General features: G+C 42.7%; 1 protein-coding gene across 6 annotated transcripts in view; it reads right to left on the bottom strand.

The window, feature by feature from the left end:
- The window catches only part of adgrb1 (adhesion G protein-coupled receptor B1), a 576464-nt gene that overhangs the window by 43611 nt on the left and 517447 nt on the right, over positions 1-15406 (bottom strand). For all 6 annotated transcript variants that reach the window (XM_033019939.1, XM_033019941.1, XM_033019942.1 and 3 more), the window contains 2 exons: positions 8246-8417; positions 1787-1882 (listed from right to left, as the gene is read on the bottom strand). In XM_033019939.1, coding sequence (XP_032875830.1) covers positions 1787-1882; positions 8246-8417 — 268 coding nt within the window. The remainder of the gene's footprint in view (positions 1-1786; positions 1883-8245; positions 8418-15406) is intronic.

The following is a 15406-nucleotide window of genomic DNA, read 5'->3' as shown; positions in this document are numbered from 1 at the left end:
AATCTCTAAAGGGCCTGTCCCACGAGCATGCGACTCCATGCGGCAAGCGTGACCTAACGTGGTCGCTTGAGCCGTACAGCCTCGCGGGGCCGGTCCCACTTCGATCGCTGGAGCCGTCTGGAGTTGTGCGGAGCTGGTCCCGACATCGCACGGGGCTCCGAAAAACTGACCTTGTTCAAAAATTCCGCGCGGCAACGGCCTGCCGGCCCGCAGCCGCCTCGACGCCATACGCACCGCCTCGACGGGTGTACGCAGCGTCTTGACACCATACGTCACACGTGAACTTCCCGCGGACTTCGCTCGAACTTCACGTCACTCACTCGACCTCCGCGCGGCCCCCGTTTCCGGTTTGGTCGCGCTCGCCGCATGCAGGCGCATGCTGGTGGGACCGGCCCTGTACGGGGATCACTCGAACTCCGCGCGGCCCCCGCTTCCGGTTTGGTCGCGCTTGCCACATGCAGGTCGCATGCTCGTGGGACAGGGCCTTTACGCTGCCAGCATTTCCTGGATCATATCATGCCCAACTGGCAACATTTTACATAAGTGTAATTACAATGTTAGTCAAATGCTTATTAACAATCCTTGGTAAGTTCAGTGTCATGATACAGTTAATACAGTCAGTTAAACTATTCTAATAATATATTTGTGTTGGGAATTACAGTACAGAGGATGCCAATGCCTCTTTAGTTGAAGGATAGAAATATTGAGGATATATTGCAGCTGACAGAAATCGACAATCAATTTGTGGATATCGCAATATCTTCCCTGTCATCTCTTATTTTAAATGTCAAATATGGTTGACACCACAAAAAATTTAAAGCAGAGTAATATATTGTTTGGCACAACTGGTCAATGCTAGGTTTATTGTCCTGCTATTCTGCTACTCCCCACTTGAGCTTGATCCCGCCAAGCAGGTTACCAATGTCAAATCAGGATTGAATTCCAAACTTCAGGTAATAGCTGAAAGTTGATCAAGTACTAGGCTGACAAAATCAATACAAAATCAGTTCAATTTTCATTTCTCCTAGTTGTACTCCTTTAGTTATGATCAGCCCATCGATATTTTAGGATTTCTCAAATTTTCATGAACCTTGAAAGAATCTAATTGTTTTTGTAACAATTATTCACTTCCAATTGTACCCGCCACCCTCCCTTCAGCCCCCAAACCCAGGGCAAAACTGAAGCTGGCTACTTGGCCTTCATAATGAAGCACACGCCTTGAGGCACTGAAATCAACTAGAGAAATCAATTAGATTCAAACCACTATAATTTCGTTATTTTACAATTATTATACAAGTTCATCACATTGTTTGATTCTGAGCCATGTTGAAAATTCCCAGTTTCATTCTGTGCTATTAACTGTGCATGCCAACCATATTTCTCACTACATTGAGAAATAGATTCACATAGGAATACACTGTACCAATGTAACCATAACACACATTACGAAGCCTTTCCAACTTAAATAATCTTGTTTAATTTTGTTTCCCAGAAATAGATCCCTTTCACAAATTATTACTGGCAATTTCTGCATGTTAATAAAGACAAACAACTAGCAGAAAAAGACTGCCAGGTTGCATCAGTCCATTGCATACATGGCACTCGAGCAGCATAATCACAGACAGCCTGCACTAAACATCAATTACATTATCCGGGAGCATAATAAAGACAAGTTTCAACATTTCACAGCAGGCAGGCCAAAATGTTTTTATCTTCTTACCAGCACTCATTCAAAGAAAGCAGGAAATCATTCAAGGTATGGTATTTTTAATAAAGAAGTCCATACCATTAATTGCGCATGTCCATTTTGAAATGATCCCCCAGAGTCTCCATTCCCCTCTTCTTGACGATCTACAACTCTACACTTCACTGCATCCTGAACCTGTGAAGGGAAATGAGAACTGGTTACATTAACGTTAATATAAGCTTATAGGAAAAGAAGATCAAATAGGACAAGTTTGAAGTTTATTCACTTTTTTCTAATGAAAGATTCTTGGTGGGGAAAGAAGAAAAGTTGTTCCTCAACACAGCTAAGGTGCAGTACTTGGAATATAAACCACATCATCAGTATCCATCAATCTTAATGTCTAATTATATCCATATTTCCCGAACATTTTCATTAAGATTGCATGTTTCCCATGTCACGCTGGCCATCTAACAAAAGGGACATTTATGTTTACAAATTTTCATCCGTACTTTTATCTAAGTAGCAAGTGCTATTAATCATTGCCTGAAGATGTTACTGAGACCAACAATTACATTATTTTCAATAGTCATTTTAATTCAGTGTGGTTCAGTCACTTTGACATTTGAACTCAAAGTAAGAAAATATTAAACTTTGCAAAGAATAGCGTAAGTATAACATGCCACTGAAATTAAGAGTCAATACAGCAATGTTCTTAAGTAGAGAATGACGTCTACATCAAAGTTGAGCTTGGAACATGATCTAACTGAACAGTGAAGTAGTGTTCAAGAGCTAAATGGCCCAACATGTTCCTCTGCTTCAGGCCTGAACTCCTCATTCCAATGGCTTCAACTTAGCAATTCAAACCCTTTCCAATATTTCCACTCAATTCCAGCTGAAGTCAGGTTAGAAGTGAAAATTGGCAGAACGCCATTACATCTTCTCAAAGTGCCAATTTTGACAATTTTAGATTCAGGGAGATTAAAGCTGTAGAAAATATCAAAATGATAGGCACTATAATATTATAAATCTGTACTCAGTTGCTGGTATGAATCACTGTTAAAGTAGTTTGTTTTTGCAGCACCATTCTGTTGACTTCTAAGAATTTGAATTTCAGAAGTGTGTACAACATGTAAAAGCTTCTCATCAGTGGTCCTTTCCTCCTTCCATTTTCTGCTATGTTCCTAAAGTTTGAGTTGAAAGAGCATGACATTCATTTCAAATGAGAATGAGAAAAATTCTTAAAAACTGGTTTTGTAATGCTGTAGGAAAAGTGGGTTTAAAGGGAATGCATGTCTCAGTGCAGTGATTGTTTTGCAAAAGAAAAAAAAAAATTCTACAATTCCACCTGTCAATGTGCCCAGTAGTTTCTTACACAAGATTTTTCAATGAACGTTAACCAGCAGGGAAGCACAGCACAGCAAGGTGGCTGTGTGTGGTAACAGTACTCAAGACTTGTGTTGACAGTTGTTTATTGTCACGAGTACCAAGGTATAGAGAAAAGCATTGTTTTGCATGCTTGATAGGCAATTCATACAATACATGAGTAGATCAGGCAATATAACAGAGAAAATAAACAAGATGCAAAATATCATGTTAAAGCTGCAGAGAAAGTGCAAGGGTCGCAAGGAGGTAGATTGGCAGATCGTGATTTCATCCTTTGCATGTCTGTTCAAGAATCTGATAACAGCGGGGAAGAAACGGTTTTTGGATCTGGTGTTATATGCTTTCGGGTGGTATGTGTATCTTCTGCCCGACAAGAGAGCGGAGAAGAGGAAATGAGCATTGTTTCAGTGGTCCCTGATAATGTTGGACAGAAACAGAGTGAGGCTATTCAACCCATTAAGATGCTGTGCCATTCAATAATGCTGCAATTTCAAAAAGAACTCCACTGGTGCTGTTTCTCACAACCCTTAATTACCCTATTCTCCAAGAATCTATCTTTCTGCTGAAATGTATTTAATGACTCAGCATCTATAGGCACCCTCCAAATATACAAATATTCACCTCAACTTTTTCCTTAGGTAGCTGAATCTTGAAATTCTCACTACTTCTTTAAACATAGAACTCAGCCCCAGGTTCTAAACATAGGTCCAGTTAATGAAATGAGATGTTGATAATGTTCGTTGAGTACAGAAAGTTGCCCAAGATATTGAGGGAACACACAACCAATGTGAAAAAAATTGTCTTGCCAAATATAAAAGTATGAATGTCTCTCAAAGAACTTGATTCTTAAATCTCGATCCAATTGCCCCTTAAATATTTCTACATTATTAGGTTCAATCTCTCCCTGGTCAGTCTATTGCTCACAGACTCCTTTGTCTATATGTGGAGGAAAATTAGTCAATATTTCATCAAAGGAAAATGGGTTGGAGCATCACTGAAAGAACAAGGATCCCTTAAATTCAGTGAAGAGCAAAGGATTGTGTATATGACCAAAAAGGAAAAGAATTCAGAGTACAATATAGACAAAATCTTGCAGACGAAAGGAAGACCCAGCGGAACACGGCCTGCAGATAGAAGTCATCAAGTCAGCCCTGCACGTCCTCCAAAGACCGGAGTCCACGAAGATGGAGCCGGTGATGACGATGGGCAAGGAGTGAGGTAGGAGAGGGAACCACGGTCTGGACTAGTGCACCCATAAGGTTGGCTGCAGGAGGCACCCCTGGGGCACAAAGGAGGCAAGGAGGTGAGACATCGCAGGTAAGCATGCAGGTACAGCAGGCAGTGAAGAAAGCGAATGGCATGTTGGCCTTTATAACAAGAGGAATTGAATATAGGAGCTAAGAGGTCCTTCTGCAGTTGTACAGGGCCCTAGTGAGACCACACCTGGAGTATTGTGTGCAGTTTTGGTCCCCTAATTTGAGGACGGACATTCTTGCTATTGAGGGAGTGCAGCGTAGGTTTACAAGGTTAATTCCCGGGATGGCAGGACTATCATATGCTGAGAGAATGGAGCAGCTGGGCTTGTACACTCTGGAGTTTAGAAGGATGAGGGGGATCAGATTGAAACATATAAGATTGTTAAGGGCTTGGACATGCTAGAGGCAGGAAACATGTTCCCGATGTTGGGGGAGACCAGAACCAGGGGCCACAGTTTAAGAATAAGGAGTAAGCCATTTAGAACAGAGACGAGGAAACACTTTTTCTCACAGAGAGTGGTGAGTGTGGAATTCTCTGCATCAGAGGGCAGTGGAGGCAGGTTCTCTGGATGCTTTCAAGAGAGAGCTAGATAGGGCTCTTAAAAATAGCGGCGTCAAGGGATATGGGGAGAAGGCAGGAACGGGGCACTGATTGGGGATGATCAGCCATGATCACATTGAATGGCGATGCTGGCTCGAAGGGCCAAATGACCTACTCCTGCACCTATTGTCTATTGTCTATTATTGTCGCGTCCAAGGATGGTGCTGACTGGTGACCGCAGCAGCCTGGGACATGCCTGGATTGGGCACTGCTCATAAGAACTAGAGCGAGGACTGGACTTTGAAAATGGTGCCAAAACATTGTGTACACTAGCCAATCGAGGATGTGCTTGGGTATGGGAATTCTGTACCGGACTGTATGTAAGAATAAAAATGTCATTGTACATTTGCACAAGTGACAATAAAAGCACAATTGAACCATTGAAATTACAGATTTGGTTACTGGTGGCTGAGGTTGAATAGGATACTTAGGAGGACAACAGACTGGCTCAGCCTAAGAAGGATACAGAATTTGTAATGGAAGCTGAATCTACTGGGTTCAGACATGCTGAACTCCAAAAAATATGCAAACACATGATTTGTTTTTCCTTCAAGAGAATTGAATAACTCTCTGAATATCAAAGATAACTCCCTGAATATCAAAGATTGCATTCAAAATAAAACAAAGCTTGCTATTAGATTTCAAGTAATTCATTTATTCATAGAAGATAGCCATACTATTCTTATTATTATTATGTAATATTCAGAATAGAAAAGGTACAGAACATCATTTCTATAATGCAATATGATGGAAAGAATCATGCATCAAAATCCATAGACTCTTAATATCCAGAAAATATTTCTATTTCAAATCTTTATGAAGTCCCTTACTTATATTCGCAACATTCTGCCGTACTGCCATTTTGATCAGAATGTTTGGTACTAGGAGTTGAATTACCAATATTTAGATTGTAATTCAAATGTCACAAGTTCAATATATAGTTAAACATCAAAATAACTAGGTTATAATTTTGTGCTTTTTAATTTCAAACAAATGAGGAACAGAAGGAAAGACACAAAATGTTGGAGTAATTCAGTGGGCAGGCAGCATCCCTGTCTGAAGTAGGGTTCTGATCCTATCCATATCCTCCAGGGATGCTGCCTGACCCGCTGAGTTACTCTTGCATTTTGAGACTTTTCTTCGTGAACCAGCATCCTCAGTTCTTTGTTTCCAAAAATGAGGAACATAATTTATGCAGATTTGCACACCCCTGCAATGATTTGATGCACTGGGAATACAACATCGTAACTTTCTGAACATTGATACAAAACCGAAATTATCATCTAACAAGGAAGATCAATATATCGCTCACTCATTGGTCCCAGAATTACTTATTCCTAGCAATTACTCCGACGCCGGAGTTCCATCTTCACGGCAAGAGGGCCCTGAAAATTACCGGACTGGCTGCAAGGCCACAAATGGGCCCCGACCTCAGATGTTTCACAGAGGAAGAGGACTTAACTTTCTGGTGCCTTTCCCAACAGTGGAAATTTTTGATTCTGCTGTGGGGGGACATTTGTGTTGAACTCTATAATGTGTTGTGTCCATTTTCTTTATTTTTTTAACCTTTTTCTATGCTTTGTATGGAAACTTATTATTTATTTTATGTAAAGCACTTTGGTGTCAATGCGAGTTGACTTAAAACGTGCTATATAAATAAAACTTACTTACTTTTAAAAAAAAATGATATTCAACTTACTCCTAGCAATTATATTCAGTGTGAAATCTACCTTGGGTTTATACCAAGAGACACTGCAATATGAGAGGAAGAGCAACTACTTAAAAAGTCTCATGACAAAACAGTCTTTCACAAATGGACATGACACCAGATTGCCTTCCCAGTTACAATAGCACTTTCACAAAATCTACAGCTAACACATCACATTTATTGATGCATTGTAGCAATATGTTGCACATAGTATATGTGGCATGGAGAATGGCCCGCATTTATGCTCCGCACAAACTTTCCTACTTATTTCATACTGCATTATCAGTATAGCCCCTCCTTACTTTACCCTCTCACAAACTTATTTAGTTTCTCCTTAAAATGTGACAATGCTATTCAGCCCAGCCACTCTATGTGGAAGGCAGTTCCAGGTTCTCATCTACAAAAACCAAACCAAGTTGTTCTTAAATTGCTTATTGTATTTTATATTGATATTCTTCTAATGTTGGCCAAAATTATGATATAGTATTGTTCTGGAGAATTCAGAGGTGATATTAGTCAACGGACTGCCGACACTCCAACAACATGTATTATTTAAGAATGTTTTCAATTTAGATACACATTCATGTATAAATAACATACACACACACTCACTCACCGACATACAATATATTATAAACTGTCTTTGAGAAGTATAATTAACTTATTTTCATATCAAATGAATACAACTAAAATATATAAAATAATCTTATGCTTAGAAAACAATTCACATCTCATAATTTGACCCATTTAATATTTTGACTTTAACATAACTTTGTTGAATATTTCAATTAACTCCCTCCTTTCTAGCCCCAAGGAATGTTGCTTAATTTGTCTTCGGTGGCATCATTTAGTCAGGAAGTGTGATCAATTTATAAAACCCCACAAGAAATTCATTCTCAGATGCAAGCACTAAACAAGCTTCATAATCGTGATAGAACAACATGTGTGACACATGTGCATACACAATGGCGCTTTTATTGTCACATGTGCATACACATTGCTATAAATTTTGGAGGCCGAATACTATTCACTGATGCTACTATATAGCACATTTAAGCTCTAGTCAATGAGAATTAATTTCTAGAAACTGCCTCAGAATAGTTCACGCTATGAAAGTCATGCAGTAGATTTGATCAAGCAGCACTTAAGAGTTATTCAACTGAGAGTTCCCACAAGAACACTGTTATCAATACCCCACACACAATGGAATGAAATAACCTTTTCTGTGCTGAATAGATTTTTATTTTAATTCAAGTAACCCGTTTCCATCAACTATTGACTTTAAATGTTATAACCCTCCTTAGTATTAAAAGCATAACATCAAAAGCCATGATTACCATTATAATTACTGGCAGGAATCTTTGATCTGTTTCGATATTTCTGAAGCACATAAAACAGATATCACAACCAGATTTAAGAGGAAATACATGCAAACTGAACACAGTTTTGCCATTAATCATTTTGCACCATTTTAATTCCCTTTCCCAGCCATTTTGTTTTAATGTGAATACAGATTTCTTCAGTTTCCCTCCTGTAAACTTCAATCCTCTAACCCAACAAATCATTTAATCCCTACCCCTTAATTTCACATGTATTTCCATGTGACATACCTCTCTTCTCAAAATGCAGTGGACCATTACAATGACAAAGCCTTCCAAAGAGTCAAAGACAGCAAAGAGGATTTGAAAGAGGGCTGATCTTCGATCTGTGATGGCCAAGACGGCAGACATCCAAGTCAGAGCTAAAAGTGGCAGAACAACACAAGAGCTCCAAAGAGATGCCCTGGTAAGAGAGAGAGAGAGAGAAAATGTGAGGGAGAAAATGTGAACTGTTCTCTGAATATCAGATCAACATTATTCACTGAGGACTTAGTTTTACATGAAATCCAAATACAACAAAGAACTGCTAAACAATCCTTATTTACAATCAAAGTTAAATCCCCAATTTAGTGAGCTATTAACAAGGATCATGCAAGTATGTAAAATAGTGAAAAGGCCACTCTTGACTTTGAAGGTTTACATTTATCCCAATGACATTAACAATAAATAGCTTTCCTTGCACAAGGTTTGTACACAAATATTAATGATAATGGCCATTTCTCATTTGCAATATTACACATTTAAAACACATATTAATGGTTTGGTTAAGCTAATCGGTCAAATGCCATCTACAGCGTCATAAAACTGCATTCTCATTTTGCACGCAATTTTGAGAAGAAAATAATAATGTCATTACCAGCAATGAGATGTAATGCATATAATGAAAGGACATGGGAGAAGATGTGATCCATCAAATCTACCCCTTCCGCATGCAACATGCTCAGCTCCAAGCTTAATTTACCTGCTGAAAAATGGTCCTTACACCTACTGTACCTTATTAACCGTAAAAATATATGGTTTCTGTTCGACTGGAAAAAATGTTGAAATCTGCTCTATTAACTGCAAGTTCACAATAAAAGACAACTAACAATTTCAGGTGCAACTTAATAAAACTGTGAATGTTGTATTAAGGAGCCACATATCCCAATTGGCATAAGCAAACATACAAATAGTTAGAATTTAGGTGATTGGTAACAAAGCAGCAGATTTGTAGTGCTCAACGTTTTGGATTCAAGCGGATTGTATGATCATAAAGCTAATTTGTCATTGATTAAGCTGCCATCTAACCATAGGTAACACTAAATTTTTGTTTCAATATTTTTAGAACATAGAACAGGCCCTTTGGTCCACCATGTCTGTGCCGAATATACCAGGTTAAACTAATCTCCTTTGCCTCCATGTGCTTCATAAGTTCAGAATTATAGGAGCAGAGTTAGGCCATTTGGCCCATCAAGTCTACTCTGTATTCAATTATGGCTGATCCATCTTCCCTCTCAATCCCATACTTCTGCATTATCCCAATAACTCTTGGCACCCATACTAATCAAGAATATGTCAACCTCTGCCTTAAAAATATCTATTGACGGCCTCCACAGCCTTCTGTGGCAATGAATTCCACTACCCTCTGACTAAATAAATTCCTCCTCATCTCCTTTCTAAAGGTACGTTCTTTTTTTCTGAGGCTATGGCCTCTGGTCCTAGACTCTCACACCAGTGGAAACATCCTCTCCACATCCACTCTATCTAGGCATTTCACTGTTCGGAAACATTCAATGAGGTCCCCGTAATGCGGTGATCATAGCTGCACACATACTACAAAGTCTGTAGATCAGCCATGATTGAATGGCGGAGTAGACTTGATGGGCCAAATGGCCTAATTCTACTCCTATCACTTATGGCCTTATAACTTGAAGTCCTTTATAGCTGCAACATGACTTCTTGACTCTTATACTCAATGCATTAATCTTTAAAGACACATATAAAATAGACAATAGACAATTGGTGCAGGAGTTCAGTTCAGTTCAGTTTTATTTGTCATATGTAGGTTAGAAACATAGAAACATTGAAAATAGGTGCAGGAGTAGGCCATTCGGCCCTTTGAGCCTGCACTGCCATTCAATATGATCATGGCTGATCATCCAACTCAGTATCCTGTACCTGCCTTCTCTCCATACCCCCTGATCCCTTTAGCCACATCTAACTCCCTCTTAAATATAGCCAATGAACTAGCCTCAACTACCTTCTGTGGCAGAGAATTCCAGAGATTCACCACTCTCTGTGTGAAAAATGTTTTCCTCATCTCGGTCCAAAAAGATTTCCCCCTTATCCTTAAACTGTGACCCCTTGTTCTGGACTTCCACAACATCAGGAACAATCTTCCTGCACCTAGCCTGTCCAACCCCTTAAGAATTTTGTAAGTTTCTATAAGATCCCCCCTCAATCTTCTAAATTCTAGCGAGTACAAACCGAGCCTATCCAGTCTTTCTGCATATGAAAGTCCTGACATCCCAGGAATCAGTCTGGTGAACCTTCTCTGTACTCCCTCTATGGCAAGAATGTCCTTCCTCAGATTAGGAGACTAAAACTATACGCAATACTCCAGGTGTGGTCTCACCAAGACCCTGTACAACTGGTTCTTGTTAACACAGGTCAGGTTAATACAGGTTCAACGGCACAATGAAATGTGTTTGACAAGACAATGGGTCATCTCAGCAATGATATTACAAGGATAAAAGTAAGGTAAAAAAAAGATAACAGTGACATTGGTAGGTAAAAGACAATAATAAATAAAATAATCAACATATATGATGTGTTTATGAGTTCAGAAGCCTGATGGCATGATGATAAAAACTGTTCTTAAGTCTGGTGCTACGTGCAGCCATGCTCCTATATCGTCTGCCTGTCAGTAACAAGGAGAACAGTGTGTGGAAAATGTCCTGAATGGCTGGGAGACAGTTGCCAGTGATGTGCTGTGCCGCCTTCACCACTCTCTGTAGTGATTTGCAGCTGTGGGCAGAACAGTTCCCGTACCAGACTGTGATGCAGCCCGTCAGCAGACTCTCGATGGTGCAACTGTAGAAGATTGTGAGGATGCTGGCGTTCATGCCAAACTTCCTCAGTCTTCTCAGGAAAAAGAGCCGCTGACGGGCTTTCTTAGTTATTGTGTCCGTGTGCAGTGTCCAAGAGAGGTCCTCAGTGATGTGCACACCGAGGAACTTAAAGCTGCTGACCCTTTCAAACTCAGTATCACCGATGTGGATGGGGAGGTGTCCACTCCCCTGCTGTCTCCTGTAGTCCACGAACATCTCTTTATTTTTGTTGACATTGAGAGGTTATTTTCCTGGCACCAGCTGTTTAGTGTCTTTACCTCCTCTCGATAGGCCATCTCATTATTGTCTGTGATGAGGCCCAGGATGGTCGTGTCATCAGCAAACTTTAAGATGATGTTGGAGCTGTGCTTAGCAGTACAGTCGTGCGTGAACAGGGAGTACAGGAGAGGACTGAGCACACAGCCCTGTGGTGCGCCTGTGTTGAGGATCAGTGACGAAGAGGTGAGGAAGAGGTGTGGCTGCCAATTCTCACCACCTGGGGCCTGTCCATCAGGAAGTCGAATATCGAGCCGCAGATGGAGGTCTCCAGTCCAAGATCAAGGAGCTTTGGGATGAGTTTTGAGGGAATGATAGTGTTGAATGCCGAGCTGTAGTCAATGAAGAGCATTCTCACATTTGTATTCCCTTTGTCCAGGTGGGTGAGCACAGTGTGAGTTGCCATGGCGATGGCATCGTCTGTGGCCCTGTTTGGTCTATACGCAAACTGAAGAGGGTCCAAGGTGTCAGGGAGAGAGGAGCAGATGTGAGTTTTGACTAGTCGCTTGAAGCACTTCATGATGACTGATGTCAGTGCGACAGGACGGTAGTCATTTAAACAGGAGATTAATGGTTTCTTTGGAACAGGAACAATGATGGATGCTTTGAAGGGGGTGGAAACTACAGACTGATTTAGGAAGAGGTTGAAGATGTTGGTGAACACCTCTGGAATACCATCCGGCCCTGGAGCTTTGCGGTCATTGACCTTTTTGAAGGACCGCCTCACGTCTGCCGTTTGAAGGGTCAGTGAGGAAGTCCCCCTGCACACCTGTGGACTCATGGTGGGCGCTGTGTTGTCTGCATTGAACCGGGCATAGAAGGTGTTAAGCTCGTACGGGAGCGAAGCGGTATGCTGGACAGTGCTCCTGTTTTTCCCATTGTAATCCGTGATGCAACAAAATCTACTCCACATGCGTCTAGGGTCAGAGCTGTAAGCCCCTCTCCCACTTACGTGTCCTTGGCATGCTAATTACGTGACCTCGTGGTCACGTTGAGGCGCGACGGTCCCTCGAAGGTCGCAAGCATCATCATGCGCCCGCACAGCCGTCTGGAGACGGGTGACGTTTCAGGTCGAGACCCTTCTTCAGTCTGAAAGAAGGGTCTTGACCCAAAACGTCATCCATTCCTTCTCTCCAGAGATGCTGCCGGTCCAGCTGAGTTACTCCAGCATTTTGTGTCTATCTTCAATTTTCTTGGCCCCGCTCTGGGAGTAGAAGTGGGGGCGGATCCGGTTCCGCAACGGCCTTGAGTCCCAGGCCGAGTTCGACGATCGTTTGCCTGCTTCTGCTGCTGTTGGAGGTGAGACGTTGTGTCGCGCCAGGGTCTTGGGCCTGTCCCACTTTGGCCGTCAGTTACGCGACAGTCCGGTGGTGCGCGGAGATTTCATCGGTACAAAATCCAGGAGCGCCACGCGATACCGCGCACAACTCCATACCCCTCCGCGCTTCTCAGTGGGACCAGCCCCGCGCGGCCACACGATGGCCTTGTGCCTCAACGTGACGACGAGGTCGCGTAATTTGCGTGCCAAGGACACGTAAGTGGGACAGGGCCTGTAGTAATTAGATTCCACTTTGTCCCTGTAGACTCTCTTGGCTTTCCTGATGGACTTCCGGAGGTCATTTCTAGCTGCTTTGTAGGTGTTGGGGTCCCCTGAGTTGAAGGCAGTGGTCCGTGCTTTGAGTTTGGCACGAATTCCCCCTCTGACCCAGGGTTTCTGATTTGGGTAAGTGCAGATGGTTGCTTTTAGAACAACATCATCGATGCCAGTCAGTTTTGTCAAAGCAGTCCTGCAAGACCTCATCAGCCTTATTGTTCCATTTGTAAATGTCCCTGGAAACCGTTTTTTCCTGTTTTAGTTTCTGCCTGTTTGGAGGCAGCAGTAGAATGGAACCTTCCCTAAAGCAGGGAGGGGGATGAGCTTGTAGCAGTCTCTGAATGTGGTGGAACAATTGTCCAGGGTCTGCTCTCCCCTGGTGGGAAAAGAGATATGTTGGTAATATTTTTGGGAGAACCTTCTTCATGTTGGCTCTGTTGAAGTCTCCCAGAACAATGACTGCAGACTCAGGGTGGGAGTTCTCCAGCTCATTTACAGACCTATACAGTTCGTCCAGGGCTAGGGATTTATCAGCCTGTGGGGGGATGTAAACAGCTGTAAGGAGGACTGAGCTAAACTCTCTCGGGAGGTAGAAAGGTCTAGTTTTAATGATCAGCAGCTCCAGAACCGGGGAGCAGTGTGTAGTGAAAATGCAGACATCCGTGGCCCATGAAGAGTTAACCATAAAGCATACTCCCCCTCCTTTCGACTTGCCTGATTCCTTCTTTCTGTCTTGTCGGTAGACGGAAAAACTGTCTGGAGTTACGGCACAGTCGGGTACGCTGGTCTCCAGCCACATCTCTGTGAACACCAGAACACAGCAGTTCTTAATGGCCCGATGGTGTTCGATCCGTGCGCGCAACTCGTCCAGTTTATTGTCCAGGGATTGCACATTCGTTAGCAGGATGCTGGGCAAAGAAGGTTTGGGTTTTTTTCACTGGCTTCTGCACAGAACACCAGCACGCCTCCCTCTCGTTGCATTCCTCCGTCACCGCCGTGCAGGTAAGCAAAGCACCCAGGGGAGGCTGTAGTACGTGATATCAATAAACGGCTTTAAGTCCCCGTTGGCTGTCTTTCTTACCTCCAAAAGTGATTGTCGATCATACTGAATGCGTGAAAGAACAGTATGTACAAAAAGAACAAGTAATAAAAATTAAATACACACAAGTTTGCTGAGATGACTCGGAGCTCTCGTCAGTGCGGCCATCTACACGGCGCACCGGAAGCATTGTGATGCGCACTGGAAGCATTGGAGTAGGCCATTCGGCCCATCGAGCCAGCACCGCCATTCAATGTGATCTTGGCTGATCATCCCCAATCAATACCCCGTTCCTGCCTTCTCCCCATATCCACAGACTCCGCAGTCTTTAAGAGCCCTATCCAGCTCTCTCTTGAAAGTATCCAGAGAATCGGCCTCCACCACCTCTGAGGCAGAGAATTCCACAGACTTACAACTCTCTGCGTGAAAAAGTGTTTCCTCATCTCCGTTCTAAATGGTTCTTATTCTTAAACTGTGGCCCCTGGTTCTGGACTCCTCCAACATTGGGAACATGTTTCCTGCCTCCAGCATGTCCAAACCCTTAATAATCTTAATGTTTCAATAAGATGCCCTCTCATCCTTTGAAATTCCAGTGTATACAAGCCCAGCTGCTCCATTCTCTCAGCATATGACAGTCCCGCCACCCCGGGAATTAACCTTGTGATACTATGCTGCACTCCATCAATAGCAAGAATGTCTTTCCTCAAATTTGGAGACTGTAACTGCACACAATACTCCAGGTGTGGTCTCACTAGGGCCCTGTACCTACATGCTTATGGGCCTGCCCCACTTAAGCGATTTTTCAGCGGACTGCTGGCGACTGTCTAAAAAATTAACACGGTGCAAAGCCAAGGTGAATCAGACACACACTGCGATGAACAGGAAGTTGGGGCTGCAAAAGGACGGCTAAAGCACAGTGTATGGGGTCCTTTAAAAGAGGGGGAGAGAGGTGGGAGAAGGAGGGAGAAGGAGTGGAGACAACTTTTAAGAAGCCAGAGATACACGGCTGAGAAGCTCGGCGGGCATTTAACATTACCCGTCGGTTATCCTTGGTTCTGAAAACTACTGCTCACCTTTTTTTTCCCCAATGAGTCACGGCGACCATAATGAGGCCGCGACTAGTTCCCAGAATGCGGGAACTCCTCACGACCATGAAGGCGACTCCCCGGCAACCACCCGCGAACATGTGGCGACCATGTGGTGACCGCATAGTCTCCTGCAGTCGCCTAAAAAGTCGCCTGAGTGGGACAGGCTCATTACTTTCATTGACTGATGAACAAGGACCCCCCAGATCCCGTTGTACTTCCCCTTTTCCCAACTTGACACCATTTAGATAATAATCTGCCTTCCTGTTTTTGCTAGCTAAGTGGATAACCTCACATTTATCCACATTA

The sequence above is a fragment of the Amblyraja radiata genome, chromosome 4 (genome assembly GCF_010909765.2).
Source record: "Amblyraja radiata isolate CabotCenter1 chromosome 4, sAmbRad1.1.pri, whole genome shotgun sequence".
Taxonomy (NCBI): domain Eukaryota; kingdom Metazoa; phylum Chordata; class Chondrichthyes; order Rajiformes; family Rajidae; genus Amblyraja; species Amblyraja radiata.
Note: the sequence above shows the minus strand (reverse complement) of the source record. Positions and strands in the feature narration are given on the sequence as shown.